The following is a 23,290-nucleotide window of genomic DNA, read 5'->3' as shown; positions in this document are numbered from 1 at the left end:
AATTAGAATAAAATTTATGCAAATTTTTTAATATTAAAAATTAAAATTAAAAAATTTAGATAAAATTATAATTTTCAATTAAATTACTGAAATTAAAATCAAATGCTAAAAAAGGTATAAATAAAATTTATGCAGTTATAAATTAAATTATATACAAAATACACTCCCTCAATTTTAATTTTAAATTATAATAAATTTTATAAATCATTTTCAATTTTGAACTAAATTACTTAAATTGAAATGTTTAGATAAAATACCAAAATGTTAAACGATTTGGTTTTTCTTTAATCAATTGCTCACAAATATTAAAATGACATAAACTAAATTGTTAGAAAAAAAAAAAAAAAAGGTGAAATGTGATGCCACTACACTGCTATACAATCTAATATTGTAAATTACCTTTTTATTATTTAATTTTTATCAAAGACTCAAGCTTAAATTTTGATTAGAAATTACTTTACTAACACTAAATTATAATTCATTATTACCATTACATTTTTTTTTCTTCAAAATCTTATTACCATTTAGTGCATAAGTATCCAAAGTATGAAATCCATGGAGTAGAAAAGAATTAAGAACCAAGGAAAAGAGTCATCTTGGACCAGATAACTCAGCAGCTTGTAAATTATGTGTAGAGTCAAAAATCTGAGCACAAGTAGCATTAAGGATTGGGACCATCTGCTGGTCAGAAATTTCCATCTTTTGCCAGTTCTCCCACCTCTCTGCCAACCCAACACCCTCAACCATTCTCACAACTTCTGACATCTTAGGTCGATTCTCTGGTGAGCCTTGTGTGCAAAGTAGTGCAATCTGCATCAGTTGCTCCATTTCAGCCTCTACATAATTATTTCCAAGATTAGGATCAACCAGCATCTCTAACTTATTTTCCTTCACAAATCTTTTCACCTGTCATAATAGTGCTCTGTCATCAAATCTATAAAACTAAAGACTGAAGATGAGAAAATATTAAGATTCATCCTCATGTAGGCTTGCTATTTCAGTTAGCCAAAGGTTTATGTGCATGGATATGATTATATAATCTTCAGTTTTACGTAGTGACAGACTCAGTATTTAGATTAATATAAAAAAATAATTTGAATTTTTTCTTTTACAAGGGACTAAGCATAGGTGTATATTAAAAATAAACTCACACATAATCTATTTTCATTTAAAAATTAAAATTTCAGGAAAATGATAGCTCCTACCTACCTCTTAGGTCAACCAATGGTGCTGCATTAGTATACATTAATTAGATTCTTCCTCTTGAGATGAATTGTTTTTGCATTTATACAATTAGTACATATTGACAAGTAATTTTCAGCTGATTAATAGCCAAAAGATTGAGACCCTTGAATCCCTTATTTTCTCACACATATCACTTGCATTAGGATTTCTAAATGAATAGCTGAACCCTCCTACCTCATACGCACAGAACTACTGATCACTAGTTGTCCTAGTTTACATCCTAGCTAGAGATCAGGTAATCAGCATTGTCTATTGTCAAGTAAAAGTTTACAACAGCTATATCCACTTGATTGTTTGTGTAATAAGATAAGGAATAATTCGGCAATTTCATTATATTTTTCCATTAAAGTAAGTGTGTATATATACAGATTATAAGGTCTTGTTAAGACAACTCCTAATAATCCTCTATCAATCAATTGGCTTATGATTATGTAATCTTCTATAATTATATACATATTATGTTCACACTCTAACACTCCTCCTCAAGTTGGATCATAGATATTTACCATGCGCAACTTGTTTGAAAAATATTCTATTTTAGACCCATTTAAAGTTTTGATGAGTAGATCACCTAGTTGCTCTCCTGTTTTCACATAACTGGTAGAGATTAAATTTTCTTGAATCTTCTCACGGATGAAATGACAATTAACTTCAATATGTTTAGTCCGTTCGTGGTATACTAGACTGGAAGCAATGTGAAGAGCAGCCTGATTATCACACCAAAGTTTCACGGGTAACGCAATATTCATACCAACTTTCTTCAGTAGATGATTTATCCATAGAATCTCACAAGTGAATTGAGCCATGGCCCTATATTCTGACTCGGCACTGGATCTAGATACCACATTTTGCTTTTTACTTTTCCAAGACACTAGGTTTCCTCCAAAAAATACACAGTAGCCTGTAGTCGACCTTCTATCACTTTTGGATCATGCCCAGTCAGCATCAGAAAAACACTCAAGTGCAGTATGTCCATGATCACTGTAGAGTATACCGAGTCCAGGAGTCCCTTTTATATAACATAGAATTTGTTCTAGAGCGGCCAAATATTTCACCATAGGTGCAAACATGAATTGACTTATAACGCTTATTACAAAAGCAATATCTGCTTGAGTCATCACCATAAGGTAGTTCAGCTTTTCAACCAACCTTTTGTACCTTTGTGGATCATCATAAGGGTCTCTATCATCTTTTGTAAGACATATATTAGGAATCATTGGTGTGCTACATGGTTTAGCTCCAATCTTCCCAGTTTCTACAAGTAAGTCAAGGACATACTTCTTTTGAGATAGAAAAATTCTCCTTTTACTCCTTAAGACTTCGACTCCTACGAAACAATTAAGCTGACCCAAGTCTTTGGTATGAAAAGTCACATGCAAGTAGTTTTTGAGAGAAGAGATCCTTGTACTATCATTCCCTGTAATGATAATATCATCAACATATACAACAAGGAGAATAATACCAGTACATGAATTTCTATAGAAGACTGAATGGTCACACTTGCTTTTTTCAACCTAAATTTTTGAACTTCACTGAACTTCCCAAACCATGCACAGGAATTCTACTTCAAACCATACAAAGATTTCTTCAAATGCCAGACTTTTCCATACTCCCCCTGAGCAACAAACCTTAGTGGTTGCTCCATATACACCTCCTCTTGGAGGTCACCATATAAAAATGCATTCTTCATATATAACTGGTGTAAAGGCCAATGCTGAGAAGTAGCTAGGGAGATGAACAAGCGAACTAGCTAGGGAGATGAACAAGCGAACTAAGGTCATTTTTGCCACAGGAGAAAATATATCAGAATAGTCAACGCCACAGCTTTGGGCATAACCTTTAGTGACAAGACAGGTCTTAAGCCTCGCTAAGGAACCATTTGGATTGACTTTGATGGCAAAAACCCATTTACAGCCCACAGCCTTCTTGTTAGAGGGTAAATCAACTAGTTTTCAAGTATGATTTTTATCTAGAGCCTTGATCTCCTTAAACATTGCATAATGCCATCCAGAATGAGTCAGAGCCTCTTTAACTATCTTAGGCAAAGAAATGGAATTTAGAGAGACAATTAAGGAGATAGAATAGGAGACGTGTGATCATAAGACATAAAGTTAGCAACAAAATAGATAGATTTACACTGTCGTTTACCTTTACGAAGACTAATGGGGAGCTCAAGGTCACTCGGTGATGGATCTGATGGTGAAGAATATTCTGGTGCAGGATATTCTGGTGCAGGATATGTATCATCAGGTATTGGTCTCCGAGAGTAAACTTGAACAACTGACGATTTAACAAGAGACTGAGTATTAGGAGGAATGTTACCATCAGATTATGCAGCAGAAGGCATACTCGAAGAGGTCCCACCATCATATATGATTCTATAGATGAGCCACTCATCATCCTCCTCTTGATCAGGAGAGGTTTGTGCAACAGGATAAAAAGGAACTTGCTCGGAAAAGACTACATCTGTTGAGACCAGATGTTTGTTGAGGTCTGGAGAGTAACACCGATTCCTCTTCTGAAGGCGAGACTATCCTAAAAAACACACTTCAAAGCTTTAGGATTAAGTTTACTCACATAAGGTCTGACATCCCAAACATAACAAGTACTGCCAAACAGTCGTGGTTCTAGAGAAAATAATAGCTTCTTAGGAAAGAGGATATTATAAGGAGTATTGCCGTTTACTGTGGAGGGCAAACGATTAATGAGAAAGCATGCAGTAGAGATAGCATCAGCCCAAAATTGCTTAGAAACTTGCATTTGAAACAATAGAGCTCTAGCAGGCTCAAGGAGATATCGATTCTTCCTTTCAGAATACCATATTGAGTTATATAAGCCTGGAATGATTCTGACATATATTCTTTAGCATTTTCACTCCGCAAAATTTGCACAGAAACATTAAATTGAGTCTTGATTTCAATACAGAAGGCAGAAAAATGAGAAAAATACTTCCGAACGATGCTTCATAAAATAAATCCAAGTCATTTTAGAGTAATAATCCACAAAAGTGATAAAATATCTGAATCCAGTCTTAGATCTAACCGAGCATGGCCCTAAACATTTGAATTAACTAATTCAAAAGCATACTCAGCTCATTTATTGACTATAGGACTTAAAGAGCTTCGATAATATTTTGCAAAATGACATAACTCACATCCCAGTAAAGATACCTTATGAAATTGAGGGTATAGCTTCAAAACCGGTAAAGAAGGGTGTCCCAACCGATAATGTGCTTCAAACGAAGACACGACACTAGAGCAGGCAACAGACTACGACACCCATGCAACTAAAATGTAGAGAGCCCTAGATACATGTCCTTTACCAATAATCTACTTTGTCATAAGATCTTGAATGAGATAATGGTCAGGAAAAAAGAAAACACAATAATTTAGGTCTTTGGTAAGTTTTCTCACGGAGATTAAATTAAAGGCAAGATTAAGTAAACTTAGCACAGATGATAGGGTAATAGAAGGAGTAGGTTTAACAGTCCCAAAACCCTCAACATTATAGGTTGACCCATCAGCTATAGTAACAGTAGAAGGTGCTTTATGAGATCGAAAGGTAGTAAAAATATGAAGATTACCTGTCATGTGATCTGTAACACCAGAATCAATGACCCATTTATATGAAGAGAAAATAAGACACATTTTACCTGTCTCAACCACTACTAAAGACGTTGGAAAAATTTTAATAATATGAGTCTTACTGTCAGAAACCATTTCAACCAAAACTCTATACTCCTATATCTTCAAATGAATTAAAAGAAGATAACAAAATCTAACCCAATGAATAATAACTGTCGTGAATAGTATCCGGCATGAACAGTATCCGACGTGAACAGTATCAAAAACTCTTCCACCCAATACTCAAACGACAAATGAACCATATATCTAACAAGGGGACTGCAAGGCTACTTTGGTGTTCTCCCTAGGTAAACAGTGAGAGACAAATATTATCCTAGATGGGTAACACAAAAGAACATGAGCCCTAAGTCTCCAAAAATTTAAAACTTGATGGGAGAGAAAAAATAAATAAATCTCTACGGAATGGCTCTGATACCATGAAATAAGATAAGGAATAATTGGGCAATTTCAATATATTTCTCCATTGAAGTAGGAGTGTATATATACAAATTACAAGGTCTTATTAAGACAACTCCTAATAATCCTTTATCAATTAGCCTATGATTATGTAATCTCCTATAATTATGTATAGATTATGTTCACAGATGATTATATCCAGCCTAATATCTTGGAAAAATTATCAAACACTTGTTTCTATCAAAATGTACAGTCGAGTTGAGCTAGCTGAGTTAGTTACACTAACTTATTTAGTTAGAAATTAGTTGTTGTAAGCTACATGAGCTACGAGTCTTGTAACACTTGTATATAAGCTGCAGTACAATAGCTCAAATGAATTAAGATTCTCTTTTTCTGGTTCACACCAAACTTGTGGCATGGTATCATAACTCTGTTGGGAAATCCCGAGATTATTGCAACCCAGTTGCGCAGCGGAAAAATGAAATCTCTGTTGATTTCCTTTCCCAGAATCCAATTTAATTCAAAAGATGGATATGAGACTAACCTATTAATCTCGTCAAGAAGATACAATGTCGGACTGATGGTGTTGCATTTTCAAATGAACACCCTCAATGGTATCCACACGAACGTCTTCTATCCTTCTAGAGTACTAGCTCTCTCAAGGATGGATAGATTATGTGCTCCACAATCTGCAGCGGTTAGACTGAATTTTCTAAAAACTGTCGTCAACACTCTCTTCGTAGAAAGAGTATTTATATGTTTCAGTCTTTTTGTGCTACTCTTTTCCCAAAAGAGTTGTGTTCAGAACCCACTATCACAATCTCGCAGATACTCAAATATCTTTATGTGATAGAGTCCTTTATCTGTAACAGTTACAGATAGACTGCAGATTTTTTAAATATTATTATCTTATAATAATAAATAATTAATAATAATAACACTTTATTATTATTAATTAATATTAATAATAACACTTTATTATTATTAATTATACTAATGGGCTTTTAGCCCATTAATATAGCACATCAACAACGTTCTTGTGTGTGACCCAATAGGCTCACATTAATTGGCAATAGGCCCAGTCCCACAAGGCCCATAAGTCATAAGTGGCCTCTAGCAAGACATTATGACTACCCAACTAATATGAGGATCAATAGTCCAATAAATCCTAATAAATAGAACATGAATTAATCCCTTTGTCACACGATATCTAGTTTGAACATAAGTCATGGTCAATGTCAAACTTATAATGTTCAAACTTATAATGTTCAAACTTATGATTTCTCGATCTCTAAGTAGACTGATAAATTCAAATGATATTGATCACACTATCAATTCATTTGAGTACGGCCATGCATTTCTCAGTCTCACTTATCGAGGGGCCCAGAAGATATCTCTCTCATAGAGAGGGACAAATCCTATCTTGATTGTTCATTATCCTCTACATAATTTCTATTATGCTCAATCATAACCTTTATGATTATCCGATTAAAGACAACGTTTGGTTATGTCAAAACATAATAGTCCTTATGTTGGAAACTATGACAATCTCAAGTCAAATGATTAAGACATAACTACTTTGAGATTCACTTATGACAATGACCCATATAGTGATCTCAATGCGGGTCCATTCAATACTTTGTTCTCTAACAAATATTTATGATTATTGAATTATATAAACATATACATAATCATCTCATGATTATCAATCAATAATCATACCGGTTATATTTTATTATTATCAACATAATAATAAGTAACCAGGGATGATAATCATTATTATGTAACATGCAAACAAATAATAATGATAAAAACCTCTTTTATTAATAACCAAAACGACATACAAAAAGGTCCAAGATAATGGCCTAGGGCATATATACTAACAAAGTCTTGATCTCTGACGATTCTTTTTCTTCGATTAACTTCCTTTTCTTCTTCGGTTTCTTCCACGGCAGCGTAGGAGATGAATTCTCTTGACCATCCAATCAATTCTTTTGAAGATGACACTTCTACCTCCTATCTTCATCACTTTGAAAACCACAGTTTAGGGATTATAACTTTTGAGTTGGTGCCAAGTAATTTTCTCTCTTGGTGAAGGTCTTGCCGTTTCTGCAAGAAATAAGCAAGGTTTTATGAATGGCTCAATTACTAAGCCATCACCAGAGGATTCTTTGTCCTTGTCGTTGGTCAAATGCAAAAATCTCATTGTCGTGTGGCTTCTCAGGTCGATTTCTCCTTCTGTAGCATCTATATCTTTTATCTAAAAGATGTGAAACAGATTTGTGATAGATTGCATCAAAGATTCCCTTAGTCGGACAACTTATGCATCTATTAGCTTCAAAATCTTCTTTGCACGATTACTCAAGGTGCAAAGTTTTTTATGCCTATTTTACTGAGTTGAATGGTATATGGGAAGAACTTCAAGGTTACAAGCCTCTTCCTTCTTATTCTTGTGGTAAATGCGATTCTAAATGTTTTCAAAGGAATATTGATATTTTACAAAAGGACTATGTGTTTAAGTTCTTGAATAGTCTAAATGAAACATATCAAGGGCTGAGATTGAAACTCATTATCATGAAACCATTTCCTCCATTTGATCAAGTTTATAATATGGTATTGAAGGAAGAAACACAAAGATCATTATTACTATAGACACAATCTTTTACAGAGGCAATGTAATACCCGGCTAGATTCCGGCATCGGAATCCCTACCTTCCGGCGGAATCTCTGTTGGAATCTGGAATTCTGAAGATGCCAGATGCTTCTAGAGGGGTAAAATGTGTTTTCTAAAATATTTTTACAGATTTCATGGTTTTAAATGGAAAAAGAATTGAGTTTTGAAAAGAAAAGACCAAGGAGGCATTTGCCAGGTTCGGCCGCCGAAAGTGAAGTTCAGCCGCCGAACATGGGAAGGTTTTGGGAGCGCTTTTGGCCTCCGAAAGTCTTGTTCGAACGAGCCAAGATTCGGCCGCCGAACCTCAAGTTCGGCCGCCGAACATGCATGAGTTTAGGGGGCACGTTAGGCTGCCGAAGGTCTTCGACCAAGCCACCTATAAAGAGCCCTCAGATCGGAAATGGGCGAGTTTTCTCCCCATTCTCGAGCTTAGGTGAGTTTTTGTCCTCCTTTGGTCATTTTCATGTTTTTCTTCATCTCCTTCATGTTTTCATGAGTTTTATGGCTGTTTTGAAGAGTTTTCAAGCTTAGATCAAATTTTGGGAACTTGGAGACCCAAGGAGTTGGTTCCTCCCATCTCCAAGTTAGAGCTCGCACAAACCCTCGATCTTCAAGAGGTAAGTGTGGATCTATGCTTTCCTTTACGTTTCATGAAGTTTTAAGTGAGTTTTAAGAGGTTTTAATGGTTAAGTATGAGTAGATATGCATGTTAGGCTTTATGTGGGTTTTTATGCAAATGTATGTTTATATATGTTTATGTGATGATATGTTGGAAGTTTAAGCTAGTCTGTGCATGTGGGAGTGAGTATGCATGATGGGGAGAGAGTATGTGAGGATTTTGGTTGTTTTCGGTTTATGTTACCCTTTATGCAAATGTGTGTTTATGTATGATAAATGTAATGTTGTTAGGGTTTAGGATAGTTTGAGACCCCCATGTGCTTGGTTGCATGTTGTAGAATAGTTCATGCATGTTTTAGGAGGTCGGGTGCTGTTTTGGGAAGTTTGGAAGGTTTGGGAGGCTTGTATGCATAAGAAGCTGAGTTCTGCCCTTCTGGGAAGAACTCAGGTTCGGCCGCCGAAAGTAGTTTCGGCCGCCGAACCTGCCTTTGGATGCATGGATTGGCCGCCTAACCTTGCCCCTAAAAGTTGAGTTTTGGCTTGAAAGCAGACTTTCGGCCGACGAAGGAAGGTTCGGCCGCCGAAAGTGCCTGACTTTCGTCTCTGGAGAGGGACTTTCGGTGGCCGAAGGTGCCGCCGAAAGTGCCCGAGTTTCATCTCTGGAGGGAGGGTTCGGCCGCCGAAGGTGCCGCCGAAAATGCCCTGTCCAGCCTTTTCATGGTTGTTTTCTATGCATGTTTAAGTGATGTTTTAAGGGGTTTTTAGGTAGTTGTTTATGAGTTGTTTAGAGTGTGTTTGGCACCTCATTCGAGTCCACCTGTGTAGGATCAGACCAAAGGGACCGAGGAGGCCATCAGTGTTAGCAGTTGCAGAGTCAGTTCAGCGTCTGCCAGAGGTGAGTAGAACTAAACTTAATCTTTATTTTACGAAATCAAATGCCTAAAGCATGTTCATGGATCATGTTTATATGTAATAGGTTGATTGCACTAGTTCCACGAATATGACGCATTGCATTATTTACTGTTGATGTGGATGGACCAAGGCGACCCCAATAGCCCTAACTATGATATGTTAATGAAGTCCTGAGGAGCCCCTTTGAGGGCCGGGCATAATGAAGTCCTGAGGAGCCCGAAGGGCCGGGCATAATGAAGTCCTGAGGAGTCCGAAGGGCCGGGCACCATGTTATGTTACAGATAGAGGGAGTTTTGGTGGTCATGTCCAATCCGTTATGTGAATTGTTTGTGCTGTGGCGCATTTCATGAAAGCATGTAATTAATGAACTGTTTTCTTTGTTTCTACTCACTGGGCTTTTTAGCTCACCCCTCTCCCCTAACCCCAGTGTTGCAGGTCTGAGGAAGATTGGGAAGTCTCTAGAGTTAAGGTTTTGTTAATGTAATAGAGTAGTACTTTTAGTGTGGACATGTAATGTAATTTGAGATAATGAAATGTCATGTAATGTAAAGTATAGTATAGTAGAGTTATGTTTATGGATTAGTACTGTGCTTGGCCCTAAGACTTGGTTAGTCCCTGTTTAATACATGATGTATGTTATGTTCTAGATGTTGAGTTATGTTTGAACTAAACTGGTGGCATGTGTTGTTTACCATGCTAATGTTTGATGAGGACCCTCGTAGAGGTCTTATGTTTGTGGTTTGATGTATGCACAGGTTAGGTTCTAGTTCTTTTGATGTGACTCCGGCTTGATGTATGTTATGTTGACCCAGCTAGAGTTTTGTTGAGAGCTCTAGTAGGGGGTTCCTTATGTTTTCAGTTATGTTGCATACAGGTCAAGCTCGGTCTATACATCATATGTTTCAGTTTTTATGTTAAAATTTTGATCATTTATAGGATTTGACCAGGTGATAGGAGGTATGTTTGGCTTGCTACGGGTCCCGGCGGCCTTAAGCCGATCTGGATCCTAGCGCCGGTAGCGGTTCGGGCCGTTACAGAGGGGTATCAGTTTCCGGGTCGTTACAGAGTGGTATCAGAGCTTTGGGCCTCAAGAGTACGGTGTGTTGTACATCGAAAAGAGGTTGGTTTAGATGTCATAGAAGGGCAAGCACAATAGATAAAATCATGTCCACTAGGATAGGATGTAGAGTCCTGTCTTGTATGATAATGATGTGGAATGCCATGATTTTATGCATGTGCATTAATGTTATGTATGATGTGCTATGTATGCTATGTTTGTTGTAGGTTCATGTGTTTTCATATGAACCGTATGATGCTAATGCTTGTTGTGTGCCTGTGTGTTGTTCTTCAGAGGAGCCAGAATGCGAGGCACTCGTCGATCTGTGGAATCGACTGGAGTTCCATCTGAGAGGGAAGGTATGGGTACCTTTCCCCCTGCTTTGCCAAGAGCGCAGTCGTGGAGAGTCAGCAGATGGGGAACATCAAGGGACCTTGGAAGGTCTTTTGATGTGAGCAGAGAAGGAATGGCTCCAAGAAGGATGTCAGCTAGTATGAGGGAAGTGGAGTTGGGTGTTCAGAAAAGGGATGTCAGTTTGGGAATCAGAGTGCCAGAGGAAGGCATGGGAGATTCTCAGGAGGATGCTCAGACTCAGGATTCCAGGATCTCAGGTTCAGGGGGGATTGATCCCTCCACTCTGAGTACAGTCGCCACAAGAGGAGTGAAGTGGGGCAGAACCCTAAGGGGAAAGAAGAAGAAGTTCTGGAAGAATTTGAAGGCTAGTCTGGGATTAGGTGGTGGTTCGAGTTCTGGCTCAGGCAGTTCAAGATGCTTGAGGTGCGGTAGGCCGCATAAGGGGGTCTGTCTGATTGGGACTAATCTATGTTTTAGATGTGGTCAGGAAGGGCACATGGTACGTGAGTGTCCCATTGCGCCCTGGTTGGCACAGTCTCAGCCAGCAGCTTCAGCCATATTTCAGGTTAGTGGTCGAGGCAGAGGAAGAGGGTCAGCCTTTTCTTCTAAGGGTTTCTGTGGAGAAGGTCCGTCCGCCCCAGCTCGGATCTTCACCCAAACTCAGCAAGAGGCAGACACATCGAACACAGTGGTGCCAAGTATGCTCACTTTTGAATGTTCTGATGTGTATGTTTTTGTGAACTCTGGTGGTTCTCTTTCTTTAGTTGCTCTAGGAGCCGTCGAGAGGTTGAGTTGATAGCTTCTGGGCTAGAGTGTTCTCTTTGGGTCAGTGGACTCACGTGTGATCCATCTGTGGCAGAGTCAGTCTGCCGGTTCAGTTCTGTGTCAGTTGGGGGTAGATGCCTTCCACCCGACTTTGAAGTCCTAAGATTTGACTGTCTGGACGTCAGTTTAGGATTGGACTGGGTTTTTCTGCTCGTGGTGCTATCTGGTCTGTGGAGACAAGGTAGTCGAATTCTGAGGACAAGATGGGTCATAGGTTGTAATACCCGGCTAGACTCCAGTATCAAAATTCCTACCGTTCGGTGGAATCTCGGATGTCGGAGACCTCTAGAAGGGTAGAAACATGTTTTTATAAAATTTTTTAATGCATTTTATGGTTTTAAGTATGAAATAAAATGAGTTTTTGCATGAAAATAGCTTTGGAGGAAAACCCAGGTTCGGCCGCCGAAACTGAAGTTCGGCCGCCGAACTTGCATGTGTTGTGGAGGCATGTTCGGCCCCCGAATGTGGCCTGGCCAGCCACCTATAAAAGGGTCCCTTAGCCGAAATGGGCGAGCCTTCTCCCCATTTTCGGGCACAGCGAGCTTCCGACCTCCCTCTTGCAAATCTTGTGTTCTTCTTCCAAATCCCCACCATTTTCTTAAGTTTTCAACTTGGCATTGAAGTTTTCTTGAGCTTAGAGCAAGTTTGAAGCTTGGAAGACTCAGGAACTCATTTCCTTGGATCTCCCAAGTTCAGGTCGTCTCTCTCGATTTTCAAGAGGTAAGAGCCGATCTTAAGCTCATTATATGTTTTAAACAAGTTTTATGAAGTTTCTTTGGGTAGAAATGCATGCTTAGGATAGTTGAGCTTTGATAGGGTTTTATGTATGTTTATGGACAATGTGTGCTTGATGTATATGTTGAAGTGTTGTAGTTGGGGTTTAAGTTAGTTTGATGCCCCTAGGAGCTTGTATGCATGTTTTGGTTGAGCTCTATGCATAATGAGAGGTTTGGGAGGCGAAATGTGCATGAGGAACCAAGTTTCTGCCCTTTTCGTAGAAACCAGGTTCGGCAGCCGAAGGGATTTTCGGCCGCCGAACCTGCCTGTGAGGTAGCATTTCGGCTGCCGCACCCCTGCCCCGAAAGGTGACTTTCGGCTCTGTCTGGGACTTTCAGCCGCCGAAGGTGCCGCCGAACATGCATGAGTTTCGTCTCTGTCTGGGAGTTTCGGCCGCCGAAGGTGCCGCCGAACCTGCCTGACTTTCGGCTCTGGAGGGACTTTCGGCCGCCGAACCTGCCGCCGAAAGTGCCCTGTCCAGGCCTCTTTTGCATGTTTTTCTATGATTGTTTCATGATGTTTTAGGGGGTTTTTGGGGAGTAGTTTATAGTTATGTTCAGGTATGTTTGGTCCCTCATTTGAGTCCACCTGTGTAGGTTCGGACCCGAGGAACCGAGGACCCCAGCAGTGAGTTCAGCTGCTTCGGTGTTGTCAGAGTCAGCCAGAGGTGAGTGGAACTAAACTTAATCTTTTAAATTGAGAAATTAAATGTTTTACCATGTTTCATGCATCATGATTATGCAATAGGATGATTGCATTAGTTTTCACGAATATGCCGCATTGCATCGATTGTTGTTGATGTGGGTGAATATTGGATGACCCAATTAGTCCATGACAGGAAGACCAGGACCCCATTCTACGGCCTGGCACAATGTAAGGAAAGACCAGGACCCCATTCTACGGCCTGGCACGGTTATGGGACTCGAAGACCAGGAGCCCAGAGGAGGCCCTGGGGCAATGGTAAGTAATGTATGTTATGACAGGAAGACCAGGACCCCATGCTACGGCCTGGCACAATGTTAGCTTGGACTAATTGGTGACAAGTTCACCCAACCCTTATGTGAATTGTCTGTGTTATGATGCATTTCATGGAGCATAGTGTTAATATGTTTTCTATAGTCCTACTCACTGGGCTTTTAGCTCACCCCTCTCCCTTTACCCCCAGGCTTGCAGGTACAGGATAGAAGAGGAGGTCGGTTAGAGTAAAGATTGTTTATGTAATAGATAGAATGTGGACATGACAAATCATAGAACGATGTAATGTAAAAGTACAGTATAGTTATGTAATGAGATGATGTTTATGGATGTTAGAGATGTGCTTGACCATAGATTGTTGTATCCCTTTCTATACATGATCTTAGAGATTTTTATGATGTTTATGTAAACCAACTCAGCATATGTTATGTCACCCATTGGGGGCATTGATGAGATCCCACTGAGGGATCAATGTTATGATTATGTTATGTATGATGTATATGCGCAGGTTGAGTTTGGTTGATGTATATGGAAAGAAAAGTTTTAAATTTTTGTGTATGTTGTTGATCATGTATGGGATTATACAGGTTTTCAGGTTACATGTCAGGCTTGCTACGGGTCCCGGCGGCCTTAAGCCGATCTGGATCCTAGCGCCGGTAGCGGTCCGATTTTCGGGTCGTTACAGAGTGGTATCAGAGCCCTAGGTTCATATGGTCGGACCTAGAGTGTCGGGCTCATAGAGGTTATAGAAGGTCAAGCACAATAGGAAAGGTCATGTCCACTAGGATAGGATGTGGAGTCCTGTCTTGCATGATGATGTGAAATGCCATGATAATATGCATGTGCATTAATGATATGCTATGATATGTGATGTATGTGATGAGGGTTCATGTGTGCCCACATGAACCATATGATGCTAATGTTTGTGCTATGTGTGCTGTTTTTCAGAAACAGGATGAGAGGAACTCGTCGATCTGCACGATTGACTGGAGTGCCACCTGAGGATGAGGGCATGAGCGCCCGTCCTCCTACATTGCCTAGGGCAATGTCTAGTAGGTCTAACAGAGAAAGAGCAGTAAGAGACCCTAGAAGGTCTTTGGATCTGGGTAGAAGCAGATCAGTCAGAGGAACAGTTCAGGGAGGAATGTCTGAAGATATGGGGGATGATATGGATGTAGAGCAGAGAAGGGATGGCAGTTTGGGAGTTAGTATGTCAGAAGAAGGTATGGGAGAGTCCCAAGGAGGCACTCAGGCCTCGGGATTTGTTCAGCCACCCCACTACCCACACTTCTCACAACATCCCGGGTATTCGATGGGAGGTACATCGGATTACCCTAGCTTCACCCCTTATCCCACACAGATGCCATACCCACCTTACTACCCACCATACTCACAGTACCCGATGTATCCACCACCACCCTACTATCCAAATCCAGCAAACCCTACCACAGAAAATGTTGCACCTTCTCCACCATCAGCAGAAACCCCAGTTCCAGAAACCCAATTACCTAGGCCTAGCTCATCTGGTAGGAGCAAGGTCAAGATGACTGAATATATGAAGCTGGGTGCTCCCCAGTTTGAGTCAGGTGATGACCCGTTTGTGTATCTTGAGAGGGTCAAGACTATTACAGAGGAGTTAGGGGCGGATGACAGTAGAGCCATTCAGATGGCTGGGTTCACATTAAAATGCAAGAAGGCCCGTGAGTGGTTCAAGAATTATGTGAATCCGAGGGTGGACAGCATGTCTTGGGAAGAGTTTGCAAACGAGTTTGCAGGATGGGCTTTTCCCGATAGTTCAAGGGAACTGAAGATGATAGAGTTTGAACAGTTGAGGCAGACGGATGAAATGAGTGTAGAGGAGTACACCGACAGATTCTTGGAGTTGCTGCCTTTTGCTGGGCAGAGTCTGGATACAGATTCGAAGAAGTCAAGGAGGTATGTCATGAAGCTTCATTCCAGGTATTCCTCCTTGATTCAGTCAGTGGACAGGGAGAGCTTCCATGCCATAGTAGATATGGCCAGGAAAATGGAGGCCAGTGCCATCATACAGGGGACAGTTAAACAGACAGTGGCACAGCCTTCTGGTTCTAAAACTCCGGGTGGGGGAAGGTTAGATCCCTCTACCTTGAGTGCAGCAGCTTCAGGCAGTAAGAGATGGGGTAAACCCAAGGGTAAGAAGAACAAGTTTTGGAGCAAAGTCAAGTCCAGTCTGGGATTTGGAAGTGGCTCAAGCTCTGGTGCGGATAATGCAGTTTGTGCAAGGTGTGGTAAGCCACACAGGGGAGTATGTCGTTTTGGGATGAACGCCTGTTTCAGATGTGGTCAGGAGGGGCATATGGCTCGAGAATGTCCAAGAGCAGTCCCGATGGCTCAGTCCCAGCAGACAGCTTCAGGCAGTGTAGCGCAGCCAGCAGCTCCAGCCATGACTCAGGCCAGTGGCAGAGGCAGAGGGAGAGGGGCAGCCTCTTCTTCAGCGGGTTTCAGAGGTGAAGGTCCATCAGCTCCAGCACGGATCTTCACAATGACACAGCAGGAGGCAGATGCATCTAACACCGTGGTGGCAGGTAACTTAGTCATTGGTTGTTCAGATGTGTATGCCTTGATGGACCCTGGTGCATCTCATTCTTTTATTGCACCGAGAGCCGTAGAGAGGTTGGGTCTGATGACTTCTGGGTTAGAGTGTCCTCTCTGGGTCAGTGGACCCAAGTGTGACCCATCAGTGGCAGAGTCAGTCTGCCAGTGTAGTCCTGTGTTTGTTGAGGGAAGATGCTTGTCCGCCGACCTAGTGGTTCTAGATTTGACAGACTTTGACGTCATTCTAGGGATGGACTGGTTATCTACCCATGGTGCTACCTTGGACTGCAGGGACAAGGTAGTCAGGTTCAGAGGTCAGGATGGGTCTGAGGTTGTCTTCAGAGGAGACAGGAGGGGTACACCTAGAGGTCTGATATCAGCTCTTCAGGCTCGTAGGTTGCTCAGGAGGGGATGTCAGGGGTATTTGGCTCATGTGAGAGAGCTTAACAGTCAGGTTAGAGAGCCCGCCTCGGTGCCAGTGGTTAGAGAGTTCTTAGATGTGTTCCCAGACGAGCTGCCAGGTTTACCACCTGCTAGGGAGATAGAGTTCGAGATAGAACTGATGCCTGGAACCCGACCGATCTCTATCCCTCCCTACAGGATGGCGCCAGCAGAATTGAAAGAGTTGAAGGAGCAGTTACAGGAGCTGGTAGACAAGGGCTTCATCCGACCGAGTACCTCACCCTGGGGTGCTCCAGTTTTGTTTGTGAGAAAGAAGGATGGATCCCTCAGACTTTGTATCGACTACAGGCAGTTGAACAAAGTCACTACCAAGAATAGGTACCCTTTGCCAAGGATCGACGATCTATTCGACCAGCTAGCAGGAGCGGGTTATTTCTCCAAAATAGATCTGAGATCGGGGTATCATCAGCTGAGGATCAGAGAAGAGGATGTGCCAAAGACAGCTTTCAGGACCAGATATGGGCATTTTGAGTTCCTTGTGATGCCGTTCGGGTTAACTAACGCCCCTGCAGCATTCATGGACCTCATGAACAGAGTGTTTAGTCAATACCTGGATCACTTTGTTATTGTCTTCATAGATGATATCTTGGTGTATTCCAGGAATGCAGAGGAGCATGCCCATCATCTGAGGTTGGTTCTGCAGACCTTAAGGGAACATGGCTTGTATGCCAAGTTCTCTAAGTGTGAGTTCTGGCTGAGGAGCATTTCGTTCTTGGGGCATGTAGTGTCAGAGAATGGGATTGAGGTGGACCCCAAGAAGACAGAAACTGTGGCTAACTGGCCTAGACCCACTTCAGTGTCAGAGATCAGAAGTTTCTTGGGTTTGGCAGGTTACTACAGGAGGTTCGTTCAGGACTTCTCGAAGATAGCAGCTCCTCTGACCAGGTTGACCAGGAAGAATCAGAAGTTTGTGTGGACCGACCAGTGCGAAGAGAGTTTTGAAGAGCTTAAGAAGAGGTTGACTTCAGCACCAGTGTTAGCTCTGCCATCTAGTGAGGAAGACTTTACAGTCTTTTGTGATGCGTCCCGTGTGGGACTGGGTTGTGTACTTATGCAGAATGAAAGGGTGATTGCTTATGCTTCTAGACAGCTGAAGAAGCATGAGTTGAATTACCCCACACATGACCTGGAGATGGCAGCAGTAATCTTTGCACTCAAGATGTGGAGGCACTACCTCTATGGGGTAAAATGTGAGATCTTCACAGATCATAAAAGCCTACAGTACATCCTGAGTCAAAGAGATTTGAACTTGAGACAGAGGAGATGGGTAGAGCTGCTGAGTGACTATGATTGCAAGATCCAGTATCATCCGGGTAAGGCGAATGTCGTGGCAGACGCCCTAAGCCGGAAGTCACTAGGCAGTCTATCCCACATCACGGCAGAGAGGAGACCAGTGGTGAAGGAGTTTTACAAGCTCATTGAGGAAGGTCTACAGTTGGAGTTGTCTGGTACAGGTGCTTTAGTGGCCCAGATGAGAGTGACACCTGTGTTTCTAGAGCAGGTGGCTCAGAAACAGCATGAGGACCCAGAGTTAGTGAAGATTGCCAGGACTGTTCAGTCAGGCAAAGACAGTGAGTTTAGATTTGACAGTAAGGGGATCCTCCGCTATGGGAGTCGTTTATGTGTACCAGATGACATAGGGCTAAAAGGAGACATTATGAGAGAGGCTCATAATGCGAGATACAGCGTTCACCCCGGAGCCACCAAGATGTATCAAGATCTGAAAAAGGTTTATTGGTGGCCAGCAATGAAGAAAGAAGTGGCACAGTTCGTGTCAGCCTGCGAAGTGTGTCAGAGGGTGAAGCTGGAACATCAGAAGCCGGCTGGGATGCTTAACCCGCTACCTATTCCAGAGTGGAAATGGGAGAATATAGCTATGGACTTCGTAGTGGGGTTACCGGCGACGTCCAACAGATTGGACTCCATATGGGTGATTGTGGACAGACTCACCAAATCTGCTCACTTCATCCCTGTTAGGAGTGGCTATTCTGTGGACAAGTTGGCGCAGGTGTATGTTGATGAGATAGTCAGACTGCATGGGGTTCCTGTTTCTATAGTGTCAGATAGAGGGCCCCAGTTCACCTCCAGGTTTTGGCGGAGTCTGCAAAATGCCATGGGTACTAGGTTGGATTTCAGTACTGCCTTCCACCCTCAGACTGATGGACAGTCGAGAAGGACCATCCAGACTATCGAAGATATGCTTAGAATGTGTGTGCTGGACTTTGGCGGTTCTTGGAGGCAGCATCTACCTTTGGTGGAGTTTGCCTACAATAACAGCCATCATGCTAGCATCGGGATGGCCCCATATGAAGCTTTGTATGGGAGGAAGTGCAGATCACCTGTTTGCTGGGAAGAAGTTGGAGAAAAGGCCTTGGCAGGGCCTGAGCTAGTAGAGATCACCAGCAGGGTGGTACCCTTAATCAGAGAAAGAATCAGGACTGCTGCAAGCAGACAGAAGAGTTATGCAGACATCCGCAGAAGGCAGGTAGAGTTTCAGGAGGGGGATCTGGTATTGCTCAAGGTGTCTCCAATGAAAGGAGTGGTTCGCTTCGGGAAGAAAGGTAAGCTGGCTCCACGATACATCGGACCCTTTGAAGTCTTGCAAAAGATTGGGAATGTATCATACAAGCTGGATTTACCTGCTTCAATGGAGAGAATCCATCCGGTTTTCCATGTTTCTATGTTGAGAAAGTTCGTGTCAGATCCGGGCAAGGTTCTTAGTGAGCCTGATGTGGAGATCCAAGAGGATCTCACCTATGTTGAGCAGCCAGTACGGATCCTAGACACCCAGATCAGAAAGCTAAGGAACAAGGAAATCCCGATGGTGAAGGTCCTTTGGAACCACCACAATCTGGAAGAGTGCACTTGGGAGACACGGGAGTCTATGCTCCGGCAATATCCTCATCTCTTTTAAGGTTAGTCTCTATGTGTTTTATGTGTATGATGTGATGATTCTATGCATGTACTAGTTGAGGAACATTCGGGGACGAATGTTCTTAAGTGGGGGAGAATGTAATACCCGGCTAGACTCCGGTATCGGAATTCCTACCGTCCGGTGGAATCTCGGATGTCGGAGACCTCTAGAAGGGTAGAAACATGTTTTTATAAAATGTTTTAATGCATTTTATGGTTTTAAGTATGAAATAAAATGAGTTTTTGCATGAAAATAGCTTTGGAGGAAAACCCAGGTTCGGCCGCCGAAACTGAAGTTCGGCCGCCCAACTTGCATGTGTTGTGGAGGCACGTTCGGCCCCCGAATGTGGCCTGGCCAGCCACCTATAAAAGGGTCTCTTAGCCGAAATGGGCGAGCCTTCTCCCCATTTTCGGCCACAGCGAGCTTCCGACCTCCCTCTTGCAAATCTTATGTTCTTCTTCCAAATCCCCACCATTTTCTTGAGTTTTCAACTTGGCATTGAAGTTTTCTTGAGCTTAGAGCAAGTTTGAAGCTTGGAAGACTCAGGAACTCATTTCCTTGGATCTCCCAAGTTCAGGTCGTCTCTCTCGATTTTCAAGAGGTAAGAGCCGATCTTAAGCTCATTATATGTTTTAAACAAGTTTTATGAAGTTTCTTTGGGTAGAAATGCATGCTTAGGATATTTGAGCTTTGATAGGGTTTTATGTATGTTTATGGACAATGTGTGCTTGATGTATATGTTGAAGTGTTGTAGTTGGGGTTTAAGTTAGTTTGATGCCCCTAGGAGCTTGTATGCATGTTTTGGTTGAGCTCTATGCATAATGAGAGGTTTGGGAGGCGAAATGTGCATGAGAAACCAAGTTTCTGCCCTTTTGGTAGAAACCAGGTTCGGCAGCCGAAGGGATTTTCGGCCGCCGAACCTGCCTGTGAGGTAGCATTTCGGCTGCCGCACCCCTGCCCCGAAAGGTGACTTTCGGCTCTGTCTGGGACTTTTGGCCGCCGAAGGTGCCGCCGAACATGCATGAGTTTCGTCTCTGTCTGGGAGTTTCGGCCGCCGAAGGTGCCGCCGAACCTGCCTAAATTTCGGCTCTGGAGGGACTTTCGGCCGCCGAACCTACCGCCGAAAGTGCCCTGTCCAGGCCTCTTTTGCATGTTTTTCTATGATTGTTTCATGATGTTTTAGGGGGTTTTTGGGGAGTAGTTTATAGTTATGTTCAGGTATGTTTGGTCCCTCATTTGAGTCCACCTGTGTAGGTTCGGACCCGAGGAACCGAGGACCCCAGCAGTGAGTTCAGCTGCTTCGGTGTTGTTAGAGTCAGCCAGAGGTGAGTGGAACTAAACTTAATCTTTTAAATTGAGAAATTAAATGTTTTACCATGTTTCATGCATCATGATTATGCAATAGGATGATTGCATTAGTTTTCACGAATATGCTGCATTGCATCGATTGTTGTTGATGTGGGTGAATATTGAATGACCCAATTAGTGCATGACAGGAAGACCAGGACCCCATTCTACGGCCTGGCACAATGTAAGGAAGACCAGGACCCCATTCTACGGCCTGGCACGGTTATGGGACTCGAAGACCAGGAGCCTAGAGGAGGCCCTGGGGCAAATGGTAAGTAATGTATGTTATGACAGGAAGACCAGGACCCATGCTACGGCCTGGCACAATGTTAGCTTGGACTAATTGGTGACAAGTTCACCCAACCCTTATGTGAATTGTCTGTGTTATGATGCATTTCATGGAGCATCGTGTTAATATGTTTTTATAGTCCTACTCACTGGGCTTTCAGCTCACCCCTCTCCCTTTACCCCCAGGCTTGCAGGTACAGGATAGAAGAGGAGGTCGGTTAGAGTAAAGATTGTTTATGTAATAGATAGAATGTGGACATGACAAATCATAGAACGATGTAATGTAAAAGTACAGTATAGTTATGTAATGAGATGATGTTTATGGATGTTAGAGATGTGCTTGACCATAGATTGTTGTATCCCTTTCTATACATGATCTTAGAGATTTTTTTATGATGTTTATGTAAACCAACTCAGCATATGTTATGTCACCCATTGGGGGCATTGATGAGATCCCACTGAGGGATCAATGTTATGATTATGTTATGTATGATGTATATGCGCAGGTTGAGTTTGGTTGATGTATATGGAAAGAAAAGTTTTAATTTTTTTTTGTGTATGTTGTTGATCATGTATGGGATTATACAGGTTTTCAGGTTACATGTCAGGCTTGCTACGGGTCCCGGCGGCCTTAAGCCGATTTGGATCCTAGTGCCGGTAGCGGTCCGATTTTCGGGTCGTTACATAGGTGGTTTGCTGAGGGGACATTGTAGGGATGCCTCGAGGTTTGTTGTCAGCCTGTCAGGTTCATAGGGTGCGTAGGAGGGGTTGTTAGAGGGTTTTAGTTCTTATTGAGAGTTTAGTAATCGGGTCGGGGAACCAGCCTCAGTGCCAGTTGTAGAGAGAGGTAGTAGTCAGAGTAGGGGCTAGTCTTGGTAGACAAGGGTTTTATCCGACCTAGTACCTCACCCTGGATTGCTCCAGTGTTATTGTGGGAAAAGCAGGATGGATCCTTGAGACCCTGTGTCGACTTTAGGCAGTCGGACGAGGTCACTACCAGGAGCAGGTATCTCTTACCTGTTGAGAGTTAGAGAAGAAGTTAGGTTAGTAAAGATGAAGAGAAGAGTAAGGATCAGAGAAGCGCAGTGGAAGCGTGTTGAGTTCAGGAGAAGGTTGGGTATTGCTTATGGTGTCTCCAATGGAGAGGGTGATTTCCTATGGAGAGAATCCATTCGAATTCCATGTTCCCCTGTTATGGAAGCTCGTGTCAGATCCAAGTGAGGTTCTTAAAGAACCAGAGGTGGAGATATCAAGGGATCTCACCTATGTTGAGCAGTTAGTGCGGATCATGGACACATAAGTCAGGAAGTTGAGGAACAAGGAATCCTGATGGTGTAAGTCCTTTAGAAAAACCACAGTATGGAAAGGTGTGTTTGGAGGACCCGGGAGTTCTTACTCCAGCAGTACCTGTGTCTCTCTTTTAGGAGAGTTTTTTTTTTTTTTAGGTTTTGCTTGCTTGTTTGCTTGCATGTTCATGTATGTTTGATGCTATGTTTTATGAATGCCTGTTTGTTTGTGGAACATTCGGGGACGAATGTTCTTAAAGGGGGGAAGAATGTAATACCCGGCTAGATTCCAGCATCGGAATCCCTACATTCCGGCGGAATCTCCGTTGGAATCTGGAATTTTGAACATGCCAGAGGCTTCTAGAGGGGTAAAATGTGTTTTCTAAAATGTTTTTACAGATTTCATGGTTTTAAATGGAAAAAGAATTGAGTTTTGAAAAGAAAAGACCAAGAAGGCATTTGCCAGGTTCGGCCGCCGAAAGTGAAGTTCGGCCGCCGAACATGGGAAGGTTTTGGGAGCGCTTTTGGCCTCCGAAAGTCTTGTTCGAATGAGCCAAGGTTCGGCCGCCGAACCTCAAGTTCGGCCGCCGAACATGCATGAGTTTAGGGGGCACGTTAGGCTGCCGAAAGTCTTCGACCAGGCCACCTATAAAGAGCCCTCAGATCGGAAATGGGCGAGTTTTCTCCCCATTCTCGAGCTCAGGTGAGTTTTTGTCCTCCTTTGGTCATTTTCATGTTTTTCTTCATCTCCTTCATGTTTTCATGAGTTTTATGGCTGTTTTGAAGAGTTTTCAAGCTTAGATCAAATTTTGGGAACTTGGAGACCCAAGGAGTTGGTTCCTCCCATCTCCAAGTTAGAGCTCGCACAAACCCTCGATCTTCAAGAGGTAAGTGTGGATCTATGCTTTCCTTTACGTTTCATGAAGTTTTAAGTGAGTTTTA

The 23,290-nt window shown here is 42.3% G+C and overlaps 1 protein-coding gene across 1 annotated transcript in view; it reads right to left on the bottom strand.

The window, feature by feature from the left end:
• Positions 1-489: 489 nt before the first annotated feature.
• Positions 490-23,290, bottom strand: part of LOC110621465 (LRR receptor kinase BAK1) — a 37,761-nt gene continuing 14,960 nt past the window's right edge. The window contains exon 4 of the mRNA XM_043958905.1: positions 490-906. Coding sequence (XP_043814840.1) covers positions 592-906 — 315 coding nt within the window. The 3' untranslated portion in view covers positions 490-591. The remainder of the gene's footprint in view (positions 907-23,290) is intronic.

Source organism: Manihot esculenta, chromosome 8, assembly GCF_001659605.2.
Source record: "Manihot esculenta cultivar AM560-2 chromosome 8, M.esculenta_v8, whole genome shotgun sequence".
Taxonomy (NCBI): domain Eukaryota; kingdom Viridiplantae; phylum Streptophyta; class Magnoliopsida; order Malpighiales; family Euphorbiaceae; genus Manihot; species Manihot esculenta.
The sequence above is the reverse complement of the archived record's forward strand: the minus strand, read 5'-3'. Positions and strand labels throughout refer to the sequence as shown.